This window comes from Alosa pseudoharengus, unplaced genomic scaffold (genome assembly GCF_046254945.1).
Source record: "Alosa pseudoharengus isolate Yale_2024_CS ecotype anadromous, Long Island Sound unplaced genomic scaffold, YU_APseudo_1.1 YU_APseudo_1.1_scf_2, whole genome shotgun sequence".
In the NCBI taxonomy this organism is placed as follows: Eukaryota; Metazoa; Chordata; class Actinopteri; order Clupeiformes; family Clupeidae; genus Alosa; species Alosa pseudoharengus.
Genome location: NW_027468663.1, coordinates 39,226,854 through 39,243,483, shown reverse-complemented (window position 1 = coordinate 39,243,483; position 16,630 = coordinate 39,226,854). Strand labels below are relative to the sequence as shown.

Sequence of the window (16,630 nt, the reverse complement as noted above, 5' to 3'; positions counted from 1 at the left end):
GAGCAGCGGTCATATTTTGTACCGCTATGCGGTACATCTAGTTTAAATACAATGCGTGAACATACAGGCATCATCTTTTTTTAAATGTTTGCTAGTAGCGCATAATTACATACAATTCCAGCATATAAAGATCTTTTCTCAGTCTGTCTACTCATTTATTGTCACTTATAAATCGCTACTTGTTGAAACCAAAAGTTGACAGACTTGGGAGGGAACTTTTCACCTTGGACCAATGATTGCACAATTTCGACTGAAAACGTTTCCGAATAGGATGCTCTTGTGTTTGTTTGCATATCGGCCCTTTCTCTTGTCTTGTTGTTCTCACCTACTTTGGTTGCAATTAGACAAATGAGACATCCTCGATGACGTCGAGCTTCGGACAATTTCCGGTGCACGAGCTCGACGACCTAGGCTGCATGAAAATAGATGTTTGAGATCCAGCCACTGTCTCGCTGCCTTCGTGACCACACCTATGTGGTGTGACCAGCTCAGATCCTCACAGCTGACTATCTCCAGTGCTAAACTCTCAATGTGTATAGTGGTGTGCACTTCTCCCTGCAGCTGTAGTCTGAGATCAGCTCCTTAGTCTTCCTGACGTTGAAAAGTAAGCTCATCATTACTGGTCAGTCATGGATGCATCTTATTTTGCAGTCATAGAATGAGCCACCTAGATCCAGAGCAGCCTCATAAACAGTACTCACAAGTAGCTAGATAAATAACTAAAAAAATTCTCATCTGGCGAGTAGTCTCAACAAAACAGATATAAGTATGTATAAGTATAAGTTATTGTGTCGCTTTACTTTATTGTGGCATTCTACTTTCAATGTCTTTTCCTTGATTTTGCTACTTGCTTGTATAACTCATTTGCAAGTTGCCAAAACAAAAAACCCTCCAAAATGACAATGGAAATGCTTTTTGTACATTTATATTTGCCTCTGTACAAACCTTGATTTCACCTCCTGACCCTCAATAGTAAGAACAAAATCAGCATACACAAAACATAAAATATCAAGTGACAATAAGATGAATAAAATCAAAGTCAACTACATCCATTCTTAGTTTATTTCCTTCCAACGGTGCATTGGGTAATTATAAACAGTGACACTGTCAGAACTACCTGTATACAAAGGGTAAGACCCATGGGTGTAAATAACCCAAAATACACACACAAACACATACTCTGGGCCTCACCCTTGAGAGAAACCTGATGGAAAAGAGAGCTAGCACTTCCCCTGCACTCAGGTGGCGCCTAAAGAAAGGTTGGACACTGCCTCAGTCACCACATTTTCACCCACATCCTCTTCATCCTCTTCCTCGTCATCATCTTCCTCCTCTTCATCATCGTCATAGTCTTCGTCCTCTCTGTAGTAATCATCTTCCTCATCATCATCCTGGTTCCCTCCTCCATAACCTGATGCATAACCAGACGTCGCAAAATTGTAGTAGCTTTCCTCGTCTCCACCGCCCTGCCGACCAAACTTCAGCGTACGCGCTGCACAGAAAAGGGAGTGAAAGAGGAATGAACAGAGAGAGAAATTAATGGCAGATGACACAAGGGGGGCAAAAAAGGCCGGGAGGGAAGCTTACAACAGTAAATATACAAAGTAAATATACAAACTGAACATCTGTAAAGCGTAATTGTAAACAGAGACCTAATTTCCCTCAAGTATGACATTTAAAGGTATGTCAACTTCAGGAATGCTGATCATTTTCTACACAGCCATCATCCAGTCTGTCCTCTACACTTCAATCACCGCTTGGTTTGGTACGGCCACCAAACAGGACAAGACCAGACTGCAACGGACAATCAGGTGCTGACCTGTACCGGTTCAGGGTAAGGAAACGGGCAGCAAACATCTCTGAAGACCCCTCACATCCTGGACACAAACTGTTTAAACTCCTTCCCTCCGGTAGGCGTTACAGGGCAGACATTGCACAATTCCTTAGGTTTCTCTCTTTCTAATTGTACATTTAGGGGCAGCCTTGACCTGGTGGCCGGGAAGTGGCAGGGAATTCACGCAGAACCGTCACAACTCTGCCATCATTATGTTAAGCCCGTCCACCGATTCTATACACGATGTGATTGTCCTGACTAGGGTTTGGTTTTTCCAGCTCGCAAGCCAACGGAAAGTTGCTAGCCTACCCTGGCTGCAAATTACATTGGCTGCCACTAGGGTGCGTCTAGATTTCTAGGCTAATCTTGGGGTGCATTATGTTGTTGAACAGCTAAGAGACTATCCTTTTGAACGCTCTCTGGTTACCACCATGATTGAAAGTGTTCTGATAAGCTGACTGGATTTCTCTTAGGTCACTCCACGCTTTGCGCACACAGGATAGGAAGTGTCTGTAATCTGCTAAGGGTCATCCCTCAGATCCACACCTCCGATTCTTCCTCTGGAAGTTCATTGCATCTTACTGATGAGGAAGACTTACTTGACATGCTGAGATCCTTGGTCTCCTGTGTTTCATGTCCACACTTTGGGCAGGGAGGCGCCTTGCCTTTCTCTTGCTTGAAAACTTTGCTACGTGCGTGGTCATCACAGTAACATGCCTGCAACAAAGGATGAGCTCTTCAGTGTCAGCTCAGTGTTGTTCAGTGTGCAACAGGAAATGAACACACTACCACCAGTCACCTTTTACAACCAGGGATTGAGTTTGTCACAGGACTCACCTTGCATCGCAAACAAGAGTGCTGCCCAAGACGGTTACAGGAAATGCCTAAAAAAAAAAAAACATGGTTAGTTTTTACACTCAATGATCTGGTACAATAGTCATTATGTGTCAACCTGCATCACTTTTTTGGCATGTTTGCCATCTTCTGTAAAGCTAGATTTATGCTTCTGTGTTGACTCCACACAGTGGCCTCAGAGTAGCAAACTCCATAGACATATAAATGGTATTTGTTTGGCCATTTCTTATATCTGCAACAGTTAGAGAAAAAGACACAGTAAACTCCAATAAACAAATTATTAGAACTGGGGCACGATGCAAATGGAAATGTTTTTTGTACATTTAGATTTGCCTCTGTACAAACCTTGATTTCACCTTCTGACCCTCAATAGTAAGAACAAAATCAGCATACACAAAACATAAAATATCAAGTCACAATAAGATGAATAAAATCAAAGTCAACTACATCCATTCTTAGTTTATTTCCTTCCAACGGTGCATTGGGTAATTATAAACAGTGACACTGTCAGAACTACCTGTATACAAAGGGTAAGACCCATGGGTGTAATTAACCCAAAATACACACACAAACATACTCTGGGGCACACCAGTGGGGTGTACTACGAATCTCGATTAGTGGGTTAGCGAGGTATGTTGCGCTCAAAGCCAGGCTATGCTGTGACACGAAAGTGGATCTGTTTTAGTGTCGCTATATCACCATGGTATCTTATGCTGTCAACCAAACCTGGTCGGGAGGAGGTTATGTGCTAAGTTATAGCTCAAATCGTGTAATCTACCGCACACTGACCAATCAATTGTCTTAAAAACGAAGTTCTCACGTGTAGGATTCTGTCATATATCTTACAGGTGGAGCTCCGCCTCTACTAACATTTTGGATCTCGAATGCGCTTTAATAGTGCTGTGCGTGCAAATATCCCACTATGAACGTGCATACCATACAACAACTGATGAGAATTTATTTATTTGATGTTAAAGGTTAGACACAAAAACAAGTGTAGATTAAGCTATCGCTCATGAATGCGGAAGTAATTGTAAAGATTGCAGTCTTTTTGGGGATGCACGATGCAGAGGGATCTGTGGGGCTATGCTGTTGATTCTATGCAGAACCATAAATCTAACTTCTAACATACACACACACACACAATAAAATGCTGTTTAGCCTAATGAAATGCACCACCACAACACGGCGGATAACTGTACAAGGTGAGAGGACGGGATCCCGGAGATGCTGCAGACTCACATTTATAGGTCTCGGCCTCCAGGACCTGGCAGCTGGCCTGGTGTTCAAACTGGTCATCTTCGCACAGGAAGTTATCACAGAAGGAGCAGCGGAAGATGCGTCCCCCTGTGATGAAAGAACATTAGGTGGAAGTCAAGTAAGCCTTCAGGGCAGGATGGAACCGACCTCAGAATCACCCTGCAACTAAACAATAACATCATGCTGCTATTCCACTGCAATGAGAAAGACTTAACCCAACTCGACCCCTTTCCCTTCCCAGCCCAACAATGTTTCACTACAAGTACTCCATGGTAAATTTACAACTAGGCTCATTTACATGCAACCAATATTCTGATACTGATGACATTAAGAGGGGAGATTTTGCTCTCAATGTGAGTGCTGCAGCGCAAGTATGGGTGAACAGGCTTGGGTTCTGCATTAAAAGCACTGTGTGCAAGTATGGGTGAACAGGCTTGGGTTCTGCATTAAAAGCACTGTGTGCAAGTATGGGTGAACAGGCTTGGGTTCTGCATTAAAAGCACTGTGTGCAAGTATGGGTGAACAGGCTTGGGTTCTGCATTAAAAGCACTGTGTGCAAGTATGGGTGAACAGGCTTGGGTTCTGCATTAAAAGCACTGTGTGCAAGTATGGGTGAACAGTCTTGGGTTTTGCATTAAAAGCACTGTGTGCAAGTATGGGTGAACAGTCTTGGGTTCTGCATTAAAAGCACTGTGTGCAAGTATGGGTGAACAGGCTTGGGTTCTGCATTAAAAGCACTGAGTGCAGTGAGCTTTACAGCTCTGCCAACATTATGTTCTTCTTTTTGGAAGATTCTTTACAGGTACCACACTAGCTACCCAAGGGTAATGAGATAGTCAAGAACAAAAATGGCAGCGTTTCGGCCGCATAGCCTTCATCAGTTCATTTGTTCTGGACTTGGCTGAATAAAATGGTGAAATAGAGATGAGTCCAGTTTTATGAAGACTGTGTGTGCTACCTCATTGCCCCTGGGTAGTTAGTGTGGAATCTACGCATTTTTGGTTTAGTACCAGACTAGGAAAGCGTATCCTTTCAAACAAATCGATTCTCTGCAGGTAATTGCTTACCATGCTCCCATACGCTGCGGTCACACTCAATGCAGTCAGCATCAGAGAGAGGGCACGTGCAGGCATGAGTGCTCAGACACTTCCTCCCGTGGCACACCCAGGCCTCACAAAAATCACACACTGCCCCCTAGTGTCAGAAAACATCAAATCAAACACAGACACGCACAGATAAAAAGGCTTCACCAACTATGGCCCAACATTTAAAAACAAAACTTATAATTTCAACAATCTCATAAATTCCATCATGATGCCACAATACACACAAGCATCCTGACCTGTCAATCTCTCAAAAATCATGCAGAGTTCTTTTGTCTCAACAACTAGTAAGAATAACTCTTGGGCCTGTGTGAAATCATGACTTAACATTTCTGTAGTTGTTGAGGGCTAATTCATGATGATATACCAATCCAGTTCCTCTACCACACAAGAGCTGGAGGCCCTCTGAAGTCACAAAAGACTTAAACTGGCAGCTTCCATGGACAGAGTAATACTTAATTCATAGAATACGACCACAAAATAGCAGTTCTTACCACCATGCCCATCCCCGTGCTGTGGATGCCAGGGTGTTTGATGACACAGTCCGAGGACTTCATGCATTTTGTTTTGCCTTTGTACAGAGTGTTCAAAGGGAAAAGCACAATTCAGAAGGGTAATGTCTGTCAACAGGATTTATCTTTTGAAGTGTCTAATTAGCAAGGTCACATACACTCCTATTGTCAAAAAAACAGAACCATTTCCTCCCTTATGCAATGTCAGAACATCAGTCCAACCTTCAACATCTTGCTTGCGTATTATAGCAGTTGTCTAAAAAGAGCATCATCAACATGCTCAACAGCTAAATCAGTGGTTCCCAAAGTGTGGTGTGGCCTCCAGGGAAGACGCATGTTGAAGGTGAAAAAACAACCAACTGTCATTACTGGTCAATTTAAGTATGACAGTGCTCTTACAGTATAGTAGCCTGAATTAACCTACTTGGTGAGGAGTTTATAGCCTACCTACCAATAACCTATATGTTAGAAAATAGCTAACCTAATATCAATATAACAGACATACACCTAACACAAACCAATCCAAAGGGACCTGCCATGAAAGGTTTGGGAACCAATTCATATTAGTAGATAGCTGTTTACTAGGAGTGTAATGGTACACAAAAATCACAATTTGATACATACCTCAGTGTTTGTCAGGTTCGGGTAATTTTCGTTAAGAGTAAGCCAGTAAGTACTGCTAGCCTAACATTCACTAACAATATCGCTGATGCTCAACTCAAGCAGGAATAGTATTTTGAAAAGGTGTTTTGCCGTTAATTAACTGAACTGACATATGGTCCGTCACTTAATATGTTTGTGTAGAACTCGAATTTGAAACATGGTCTGCACGCAAAAAAAGTTTAAGACTGCATTTGGTACATTCAGTAGAAATCTGTATTGAACTCAACATCCTAAACGGTTTCATGCAAATGTGTGTACCTTTACCCCCTAGTGTATATCTTCCTGTTGAGAGGAAATATTAGGAAGTAGGGGTAGCAGTATTCTCTTCTGGAAGGGTCACTCGGCCTTTGATCACTCCCACTCCAGCAGAGTAAACTTATCTCACTTTTGAAGTTACACTTGCAGCTGTGGAGGGCAATTATCTAGTGAAAAAGGACGGTCTTAATATTTTTCTTTTAAAATCACCTACTGCAGCACAGACGGCTCTTCCTTTTCATACGTGACCTGAGGAAGGCCGACAGGCCGAAACGTTGTCACATTAAAGACTTATGTGTAACTCGGAAGTGGGCGGCACTTCTCTCCTTTTGCAAAGGCTCTTCCTTTTCAGCCATCTGCTGGACAAGCTGATAAAGTAGGTGGGCTCTACATGGGATACAGCTCTAGAGCCCCCGGAGTTGGTTTCTCAATAGAAGGATGTTGTACAAACTGGATGTAATGGACACCACTTCACACCACCTACAATAGTGCTACACATTGGATAACATCTGGATATCATTTATGGATAACAGAAAATAGAACGCATACACTTTTGCACTACAAAACAGAGTTTGTTCCAAAAGAATCTGTCCAAGCAGAATTCTAGCAGAACACTCACCACACTGAGCACACATGGGCAGCTTCTGGACCGAGGCACAAAAGTAGCAGAAAGCTCTATTTTTCTGTTTCCTGAGAAGACATCACAATAGAGACAGGAAAGACACCAAACAAGAGGAAACGTTTGTAAAAGGCTTCATCTGGACATTAATGGAGAATGTATGTGAAGATGTCAGTGGAAAGAGATGCTGATCATGCACAAACTACATATGAGGGTAAACTCACCTTTGGCATTTGTCACAATCCTGCAAAGTTACAAGGCACATAATGAGAGTAGGTAGGTAGGTAGATAGATAGATAGATACTTTATTGATCCCCGAGGGGAAATTCAAGGTCTCAGTAACATACAGACATCACACACACACACCATGCAGAAAAGGTAGCAGAAAAAGTATATATAAAAAACACAACTAAGCAATAAGGACAGTAGAAGATAAAGAATATACTAAAATACAAATTGTACTAAATAACACTAAATCTAATCAAGTCTAAAACAGTATCTACATAGTGTGCTTAGGGGTGATTAAGCATGAGGCGCTTGCAATGAAGCAAAATCGTAAAGCTACATAACAGAGTTGTAAGCTTGAAGGAAAGGGCTGTTAGGTCTTTAGAATCAGAGGAGAATCAGAGGGATTCCTTCTGTTGCTGGCACATCAACTTCGATTTGAGAGACGTTTAGATCAAAACTATGCTCCAATAAGAGAGTAGATAACTGGGGGGACTTGTCCTGTCTATGGTCTTTACTCACACACAACCTTTAGATAAAATACATGAACCTCAAAAAAGTGGACTTTTGTTAACACTTGCTAACACTAAATGGTGTCTCAAATAAAGGGCCTATTGAAAAGTACTTTTCACTTAGTTCATGTTAATTTCACTACTTTCATTCAAAATTGTGGACAATAGAGCGGCTAATCATATTCATTTATGAGTGTCACTAGACCCCTTTAACTGGAGCATGTGCCCCAGTAAATAATTTTAGGTTTTAACTAGCTCCTGTTGCCTAATTTGGCAGCAAATTATTATTATCATCACTAGATTGGACTGTTCCCTGGTAGATGGTTCTAGTGACACCCACATGATGTGGCGAAAGATGTTATTCACCTCCACCCATTGGTTCATTGGTTTGATCTTCTGTATCCAGCTATATATGTTCACAAAAAATAGCAGCAAGAGAAGGCAACTGTGTAACTACCATGGTTGTATTGCACGGATGCTTCGCTACATCAACGTGATCTCTGTTGGCCCGACTCTGTTTCTCTCGTTCCTTGCGACTCTCAGCCTTCTTACGGGCACCGGTCTTCTTTTTCGGCATCTTTCCTTGGTAAAAGAGGCTTGACAAGCGACGTTAGCTCAGTAGATGTGACCTGACGCAGAAAATGTGTTGGAACATTTACATTACAGTTGTTGACTTTAACCAGTTCAGACTTAAGTTGTAAAAGAAAACATCGTATCTTAAAAGTCAAAAGTTGTTATGTTTTTTGCTGGCTTGAACTGCATATTGAACTTAATATTAATGTTACATACTCTGAATCAAGTCACTGCTAAAAACTCCTTGTTGACACGTAGCCTATGTGAGCACGATGCATGACAGACAGGATAAACAGTAGCAGTCTATTTAATGGCCATAAAAGTACTAGGCCTACTATAGACTCCACTGATTACAGTGTTCTTGGTATTGACTTAATTACTATCTCTGGCGGAAAGGCACATACCTGTAAATATCGAAAGCTTCTCACCCTCGGACCATCCAGCCAAACTGCTAACTGGAAGTTAGCAACTTGCATACATCCTGGATCTCATTCCGGGTAGAAACACGAGCACTTTGCATCTGTTCCGCTGTTCTCCCCCTCCATTCATTCAGACTGTAAAAAATATTCAGACTAGATAGATAGATAGATAGATAGATAGATACTTTATTGATCCCCAGGGGAAATTCAAGACTAGAAACAGCTAATGGCGGCCTTACATTGTACGATTTTGGTCTGTTTTCACAGTCGGCGATTACATTTCCAAAGTCGGAAAGAAATCATGGGAGTTGTAGGCTACTGGAATCGCGGTCGCGGTTTGCGGCGCGCTCCCGTCAACTAGATCGTTAAGTCACATTCTCTGGTTAAGTGTAAGGTGCCAATCTTAGCGGTTTTAAGTCAGTCGGAGTCAGTCCTTTTCTAGTTTTGCCGTTACGACAATATCAAACATGTTTGATATTATCGCAAGTCTTTCTAGTCGTGGCTCATGCAAATAGTGACGTGAACTATAAAAACCAATAGTGACCTCTCTCCAACAACAAACAAGTGGCAAAGTAGCCTAGGCGACAGCTGTAGCCTATTTGTTATTCTTATAATATTTGTCATTTCTTATTCATATTTAGTCGGCTCTTCCACGTGACAGAACAACTCTATATCGGTTAGGGATGTCACGCATGAAACAATGCTGCAGAAACACGAAAATACGACTTTGAGTTTAGTAGCCTATGCTTTCAGTTCCTGTTTATCTATTGCACGATGGGTAATAATTTAAAGGAATCTAGTTGCAGTCTTGTAAATAGTGACCCTGCAAGATCCCTAGTCTGTGACTTAAAACTCTAGGCCTACTACTTGTCTTTAGATGTGAGAGGGTCTAAGACTCTGTGACTTAAAACTCTAGGCCTACTACTTGTCTTTAGATGCGAGAGGGTCTAAGACTGTAGTCTTTCAAAAATCTTTTCCAAATCTTTGCAAATCTTTCCAAAGTCTGTAAGTGTAAGGAGGGCTTTAGGTGATTGAGTGCCAAATCAAACGAGACTGAGGTAACTTGCAAATATGGTTCAGATTGTCTTTAATTTAGCCTAGGCAGGGATGGGCACAAATACATAAAAATGCATTTCCAAATAAAATACCAAATATCCACCCTAAAAATTTATCAAAATAAGCTATAAAATACAGCAGCCAAAAAAAAATATCAAAATAAAATACTGTATTTTTGTATTTTCAAAATACTACAAAATACTTCTTTCTAAAAACCTTTTTCGTCTATCCCTTCAATTGTACACTACCTGGAAAAACATCTGAAAGCAAGAGACTCCTTCTATAATCGGTCAACAGATTAGATATGACCCCTCATGTTAGACATCCCAATATAAACCTCTGCCAGGGTTGGCGCCAGAGAGCAACGGGTGGGGGGGACCATGAGCAATGACAGGGGGGGGGATTTTTTTCAAAATTGCCATATAATAAAGAGCATCCTTCAGGCCTTTTGGATAACTGAAACAATATGATCATGGGGGAAAATAGTGCAAGAACATAGCGGTCATAGCACACATCGTTTAATAGCACACAGCGTTTAATAGAATGGTTGCATAGTCAAGTCAAGTCAAGTCAAGTTTATTTATATAGCGCATTTCATACACAGAGGTCATTCAATGTGCTTTACATAAACAAAACCAAACAATAACAACAAATAAAAGCATAGAAGGGCAATATAGTCAAAGAATAGGTCAAAAGGTAAAGATCATAATAAAAAGAAAACATAAAACACAAGGTAAAATCATTTAAAAATAAAGAATAATTAGTAAGCAAAAACAAAGGTAAAAGTAGTAAAAAAAAGTAATAAAAGACAAGGTAGAATAATTATCAAGGCAGATTCCGAATTTGTAACTCGGCACAGTTAGCAGAAAGCATCTGAGAACAGTGACTCTGCTATCAGAAAATTCTTTCTCTACACTGCCTCTTAGTAGGGCCGTAGTCACCATAGACATTGAGGGGGACGTGTCCCCCCCAATATTCAAATATGACCAAAATGTCCCCCCCAATATACGGACATAGAAAAAGAAAGTAAGAATAAAGCGCTATACTAGGCCTGCAGGCAACCAACACGCATCAGAAATGTAATCAAACGTAACTAACGCACAAATTAGTGACCTATGGTTCCAGAGTAGCCTACACCCCTGAGTGGTTTGTCCTGGTGATTTTTCGTTAGTGGCGTGCACTATTAAAAGCTTCCATTTACTGCACCCTACTGCGGTGAGGTAGGGCTGTCAACAATATCGCAAAAGCTACCGGTACAATTTTCACAAAACTTATTGGAAAGGTTTAGCTTATAGTTAATGTGAATCGCGGACAATAACCAAAGAAAGGAATTTGCACCTCCATTCACCAATTAAAGGCTGTAGTAGGCCTAGTGTTTCTACATGTTGGCACAAAACGTAATTTCTGTCAGAAGCCAGTCTATAATGCATACAGGGGTAACATGAAGTGAGTCAGACAGAAGAGGGGCCTGTCTTAGTAGCCTATTCCTGAATCCTGTTCCTTTCAAACTATGTTAAAATGTGTGATTAGCCGCCAGCATAATAAAATCTAAATTAAAAGACAAAATCTTATTAGGCCAAACGAGTCTAAGCCTTAGTTTAATCTTCAGGTGTAAGTAATAAGTCAAAGAACCACATTCTGTGTAATATAGAGGTTATCATACTCTAGTTTGTAATTTCTTTTAAAGTATACATTTTGAAAACAAATGGAGTCACTGGTCCAGGGATGGATTACTGAATGGGCTTACTGGGCCCAAGAGCTCAGGGGGCCCTGAAGCCCAAGCCTCTGTGTGAAGTTGCTTCTTCTCCACCCTTCTCTTTTCACAAAACTCACCAGAAGTCATCTGGTGGGTCATTTTTTTAAAAATAAAAAAATCTTCCTTGGGAGAATGCCTCAGGACCCCTCTATCTGAAGGGGGGGGGGGGCATCTGTGCCCAGGGGTTCATAATCCATCCATGCCCTGCCTATGTCCGTCAAAAGTTTGGAATACCCTAATTGACTGACCTAACTGACGACTTGTTTGTGATTTTTAATAATATTTTTGCATGGTAGGAAATGTATTGAAATTCTGTTTGGGGGTCCCTCAGACCCCACCACAGATTTGGTCCCCCCCAATGTTGAGATGACTACGGCCTTGCCTCTTAGACGTTCTACCTTGGACCGAAGAGCACCCAAATTAAACTCAAAAGGAATTGAGCACGCCATTCATCTTGAATCTGAACAGCATCTGAGAACAGTTTGGTCTTAAGTCTAGATTTAAAACTGGCTACAGTTGGGGACTTTTTGATGTCATCTGAAAGTTGGTTCCAGAGCTGAGCCGCAGCAGCTAAAAGCTGCTTCACCATGTTTAGTTCTAGGTTTTGCTAACAGGTTTCTCACCTGGGACCTGAGAGGATGAGAAGGTGTGTACTGCCGAAGCATGTCTGATAGGTATTTAGGTCCTGCTCCATTTACTGATTTATAAACAAGCAATAGTGCTTTAAAGTCAATTCTGTGACTTACTGGAAGCCAGTGCAAGGATTGGAGTAATGTGGTCAGTTTTTCTTAGAATCCTAGCTGCTGCATTTTGTATCACCTGAAGCTGTTTAATAGTCTTTTTAGGAAGGCCTGTGAACAGTCCATTGCAGTAATCAACTCTGCTGGAGATAAATGCATGAATGAGTTTTTCTAAGTCATGTTTTGACATCAGCCCTCTGAGTTTCGCAATATTTTTGAGGTGGTAAAAAGCTGATTTAGTTATCGCTTATAGGCTACAATACAAGTAAATAGGCTATAACAGACTCACCACTAGGCAGGCTACAGCTGAGTGCAAAATCTAATCATCACTGTGTCTTTACATTCATTTTGAAATGTTCTTGTAAGATCCTGCTCAAAAGCAAATTGCACACAGGGCCTTCTGATAATATTGCAACATTGAACGTATATGTGATCGTGAAATCAGTCCAGCAAGGAAAATAAACGCTCTTCTGGAGCAGAGGGGCTTGACCATGTGAGGGTGCCACAGACAGACAGAGACAAGAGATGTTGTGCTTTATAGATAGATGTAATCACAGTGTTTCACAGAAAGTATTTTACAGTATTTTGAAAATACAAAAATACACAACACTGAAGTATTTTGATACAAAATATGAAGGCATTTTCATCATCTCAATAAAATACAAATTACAAAATAGTATTTTGTATTTGAAATAGGTATTTTAAATACATGTATTAGAAATACTTCCCATCCTTGAGTATAGTATGTTGTGTGTGTGTGTGTGTGTGTGTGTGTGTGTGTGTCTGTGTGTGTGTGGAGAAAAAGAAAAGCCTTATCACTTGGTGGAAAACAACTCTTCTGGAGTCTGGTGGTCCGAGCTTTCGATATCGCTTGCCAGAGGGTAGCAGCTGAAACAGCCTAGGATGGCTGGGGTCCATATAGATTCTTTTGGCCTTTCTTATGCATCTCCTGTTGTATAGCCTAATAGTCCTGATGGAGGGCAGATCACATCCACAGATGCCTTGCTGTAGGCCTATGCACTTTGTAGTGCTTAGTGCTGTTTGATTGCAGCTTCCAAACCATGCATTTATGCCTCCAGTCAGGATGCTCTCTAGTGCCTCTGTAAAAGCCCTTCAGGATCTTGGATCGCATACCAAATTTCTTAGTCGTCTGAGATGGAAAAGACGCTGTTGGGCTTTTTTTACAATCTGGTCAGTGTGACCAACCCATAGGTCTTCTGTGATAACACCAAGGAACTTGAAGTTATAGGCCCTACCTTTATACCAAAAAATAATAAAGTTTGGGTACACAGATGATGTATCTGATAACTCAAAGAAGAAATGAATAGCAGTCTGCAAGGTCCAATAGTGCGCAATTTAGCGACATAACCACCACGATTTTCATCCATTAGAAGATAGTCATGATAGAAACCTCAAGTTTCTGGTTTGTGAAAACGTGAAATTTGAGATATTAAGAGTTGGCTGTGAATCGATTATGCTTTTTAGCTAACATGATATCAGATTGAAATATGTGAAATGACTGAAATATTTTCTAAGTGATTTGCAAAAACATTGGCAATTTAAGACAATGTAATTGTAAGCCGCTCTCTTTATTTCCCTAAAAAACGTCCCTGTCCCTAGGCTAGTAGGCCTAACAGTCAGTGGGCTAAGTTAATAAACTGCCAGCAATCAGCAAAGAAAAGTGTTAGCTTATTTCACATGTTAGGCTTGCTTATGTATAATATTATAGGGTCCCAAAACCTCTTCCCCTTTTTTGCAGCGGTTGCGCCGTCGAGCTTGCCAAAGTTGGGCAGTAGCCTAGTCTCTGACTGATTGATTAGTTAATTTTTTCAACGTTATTTGGGCTGATAGGCGGGGTCCCTGCTGATGATGTGTAACTTGAATACATTTTCATGATTTGATGTAGGCTAGCCTAATGTTTGAGGCATAATTTATAGGTATACCCTGGGTTTCCCCATTACGTGCGCAATTTTATTCTCGCTGCTAGGCAGTCTGGATTCCATGGACCCGATTTTCACCTCAACGAAGGAACCAATCACAGAACGGAGGGGGGACAGCAAGACAATGACGATACAGCTACGTACAGACACATTTGATAGACATTCGTAGCGGCCAATAAACGGCTCTGGGCATTCGTAAACCACGTCTGATAGATACGAGAAAATGAATGTGTAGTTCCCAGACCCCATCTCAATGAGATGAGGTCTGGTGTTAGCCAGGCTAAATAGGTATTGAAATACATTTATTTGTATTCATATACATTTCATCTTATTTAGATGTATGTAACTTGAATGCAATGCCTTTTGAGTAGGCTGAGTAGCAAAAAACTTTTTTTTTTTGCCTACAAATAAAACTCCAGCAGTCAACTAGCCTAGATGTAGCAGTAAATGAAAACGTGGGCAAGTCATCATGAATTTGTATGCCTTGTGACTTGCTTGACCCGAGCCTATGCCTCGACTTGACAAAAAATTACTTGGACTTGCTCTAGACTTCAGACTTGAGACTTTTGACTTGCACATGTCCACTGTTATGTACTGTGGTAATTCCTCTTAATTTTTGATGGTGTTTTAGTAGCCTACATTTTACCTGTTTAAGTAGGCTATTCATGTCGGCCACGTTGTGGGCTGTTATTCCATGTCATTTTTTTTTAGGTTATTTTTTTTAGCTCAGTGTAAATATATTTAAGCTAAGCAATATGATACGAAACAGACTTTTTCCATCCATGTATTTTGCTTTGATTTTTTTTTTTTTTTGTAATGGTAATTCAAGTACAATAAACATGGGTCAAAACAATCCATGAGGAATCCATCTATGTACAGGATCAGGCGTAATTTAAAAGGAGGAAGCAAAGACAAAAAATAATAATAATAATAATCAAAACAGAAAAAAAAACATATAACTAGGGCTTAGTCATTAAATCATATTCTGTAACACTGTTCAAAAGTTGTACTGCTTTCTTAGACTTCATAGCTTTAAAGGCTTTTGTATAATTAAGGAACTCATTGTAAAACCCACTAAAAGTGGGCTTAACCTTTGAGTATTTACATTTATGTATAAAACATGTACAGAGAATAACAATCACATTGACTAAGAGATCATCTTTATCATTCACAGTAAAGAGTCCATATATAATGTCCTTTAAGTCAAAGTTATCTAACATAAAACATTTAGGACTGAGCCAGTTATGAAGGTCAAGCCACAAGGTTTTAACATAAACACATTCGACAAAGAGATGCTCAGCGGTTCTTCCAGCCAATTACAAAATGCACAATTATCAGTTTCAATCCCAAATCGCCTTTTGATTAATTCGTAGGAGGGGTATATTCCATTCAAAGTTTTGAAATGTAGCTCTTTGGCCTTAGGCATTATGGGATATCTCATGTATTTAGTTCGCAAAAGCTGTATACGATTCTTTGGAAATACTTTTAAAATGGAATTTCTATATTTTAATAAGGGGTAGCCTAAGACAGGTTGATAAATAGGTTTCTAAGACATTTGTTGGAGAATCTAAAACTCTTAAACTTTCTATTTAATAAACTATCTGAAAACAGGGCTTTAAGTGTAAAATACTGAACTTGTCCTTTAAAGGCACAACCTTCAACAACGAGCTGTGGTAGGGAAGGACAAATATTGGGATCTGAAATTATTCCTCTTATTAGGCCTAAAATGGAGTCAGGTATGTCATCAAATACAGAATGATATGTATCAATGTGGCAGGTTATCTCATACTTCAAACAAAAGCTTGGATATGTTAAAAGACATCCATTAGAATCAATTAAATGCAGGACTGACCAGATGCCCTTCTCTAGCCAGTCTTTGATAAACAAGGATGACTTCTTTACAGTAATGTATCTGTTGTTCCAGATAGGTGTGTTGTGAGGGGTAAAATTATGATTGTACAGACTCTTCCAGTATAGAGCAACCTGCTGATGGAAGAGGGATAATTTGATGAGCAGATTCTGAATACAGAAGTCACATTTAAGGAAAAAATATACCACCTATTTTTTTTTTATATTTCATGGGGGATATGGTACCAGAAGCTGGTACTGTTGTTTAAGAATGATTTCAACCACTTGATTTTTAATGTTCCGTTTATGGAGTCAATATCAATGGCCTCTAACCCTCCAGTATTTTGCTTTGATATTATGTAGGCCCGCTGTGGTCTTTCATCACTCCGAGCCAGCAGATGGCAGTAGCCGTTCTTCAATCCGTTATGGTTTAAGCTGCTGTGAGGTTGCCACTACAGGC

At 40.4% G+C, this 16,630-nt stretch overlaps 1 protein-coding gene across 1 annotated transcript; it reads right to left on the bottom strand.

The window, feature by feature from the left end:
• Window positions 1–1,039: 1,039 nt before the first annotated feature.
• Window positions 1,040–8,924, bottom strand: znf330 (zinc finger protein 330). Its single transcript, XM_076294956.1, has 10 exons — window positions 8,816–8,924; window positions 8,296–8,467; window positions 7,326–7,345; window positions 7,102–7,172; window positions 5,547–5,623; window positions 5,017–5,143; window positions 3,932–4,036; window positions 2,672–2,718; window positions 2,434–2,551; window positions 1,040–1,492 (listed from the first exon to the last, which is right to left on the bottom strand). The coding sequence occupies exons 2-10, from the start codon at window positions 8,413–8,415 to the stop codon at window positions 1,239–1,241; spliced, it is 939 nt and encodes a 312-aa protein (XP_076151071.1). The 5' UTR covers window positions 8,416–8,467; window positions 8,816–8,924; the 3' UTR covers window positions 1,040–1,238.
• Between the last annotated feature and the right edge of the window lie 7,706 nt (window positions 8,925–16,630).

Bases quoted from the DNA above. Each gene is read 5' to 3' on its own strand.
- znf330 (XM_076294956.1), bottom strand. From the start codon at position 8,415: ATGCCGAAAAAGAAGACCGGTGCCCGTAAGAAGGCTGAGAGTCGCAAG. The intron at 7,346-8,295 runs GTAGTTACACAG...GTAACTTTGCAG, and splicing joins ATCCGTGCAATACAACCATG to GATTGTGACAAATGCCAAAG. The intron at 2,552-2,671 runs GTGAGTCCTGTG...CCTTTGTTGCAG, and splicing joins ACTCTTGTTTGCGATGCAAG to GCATGTTACTGTGATGACCA.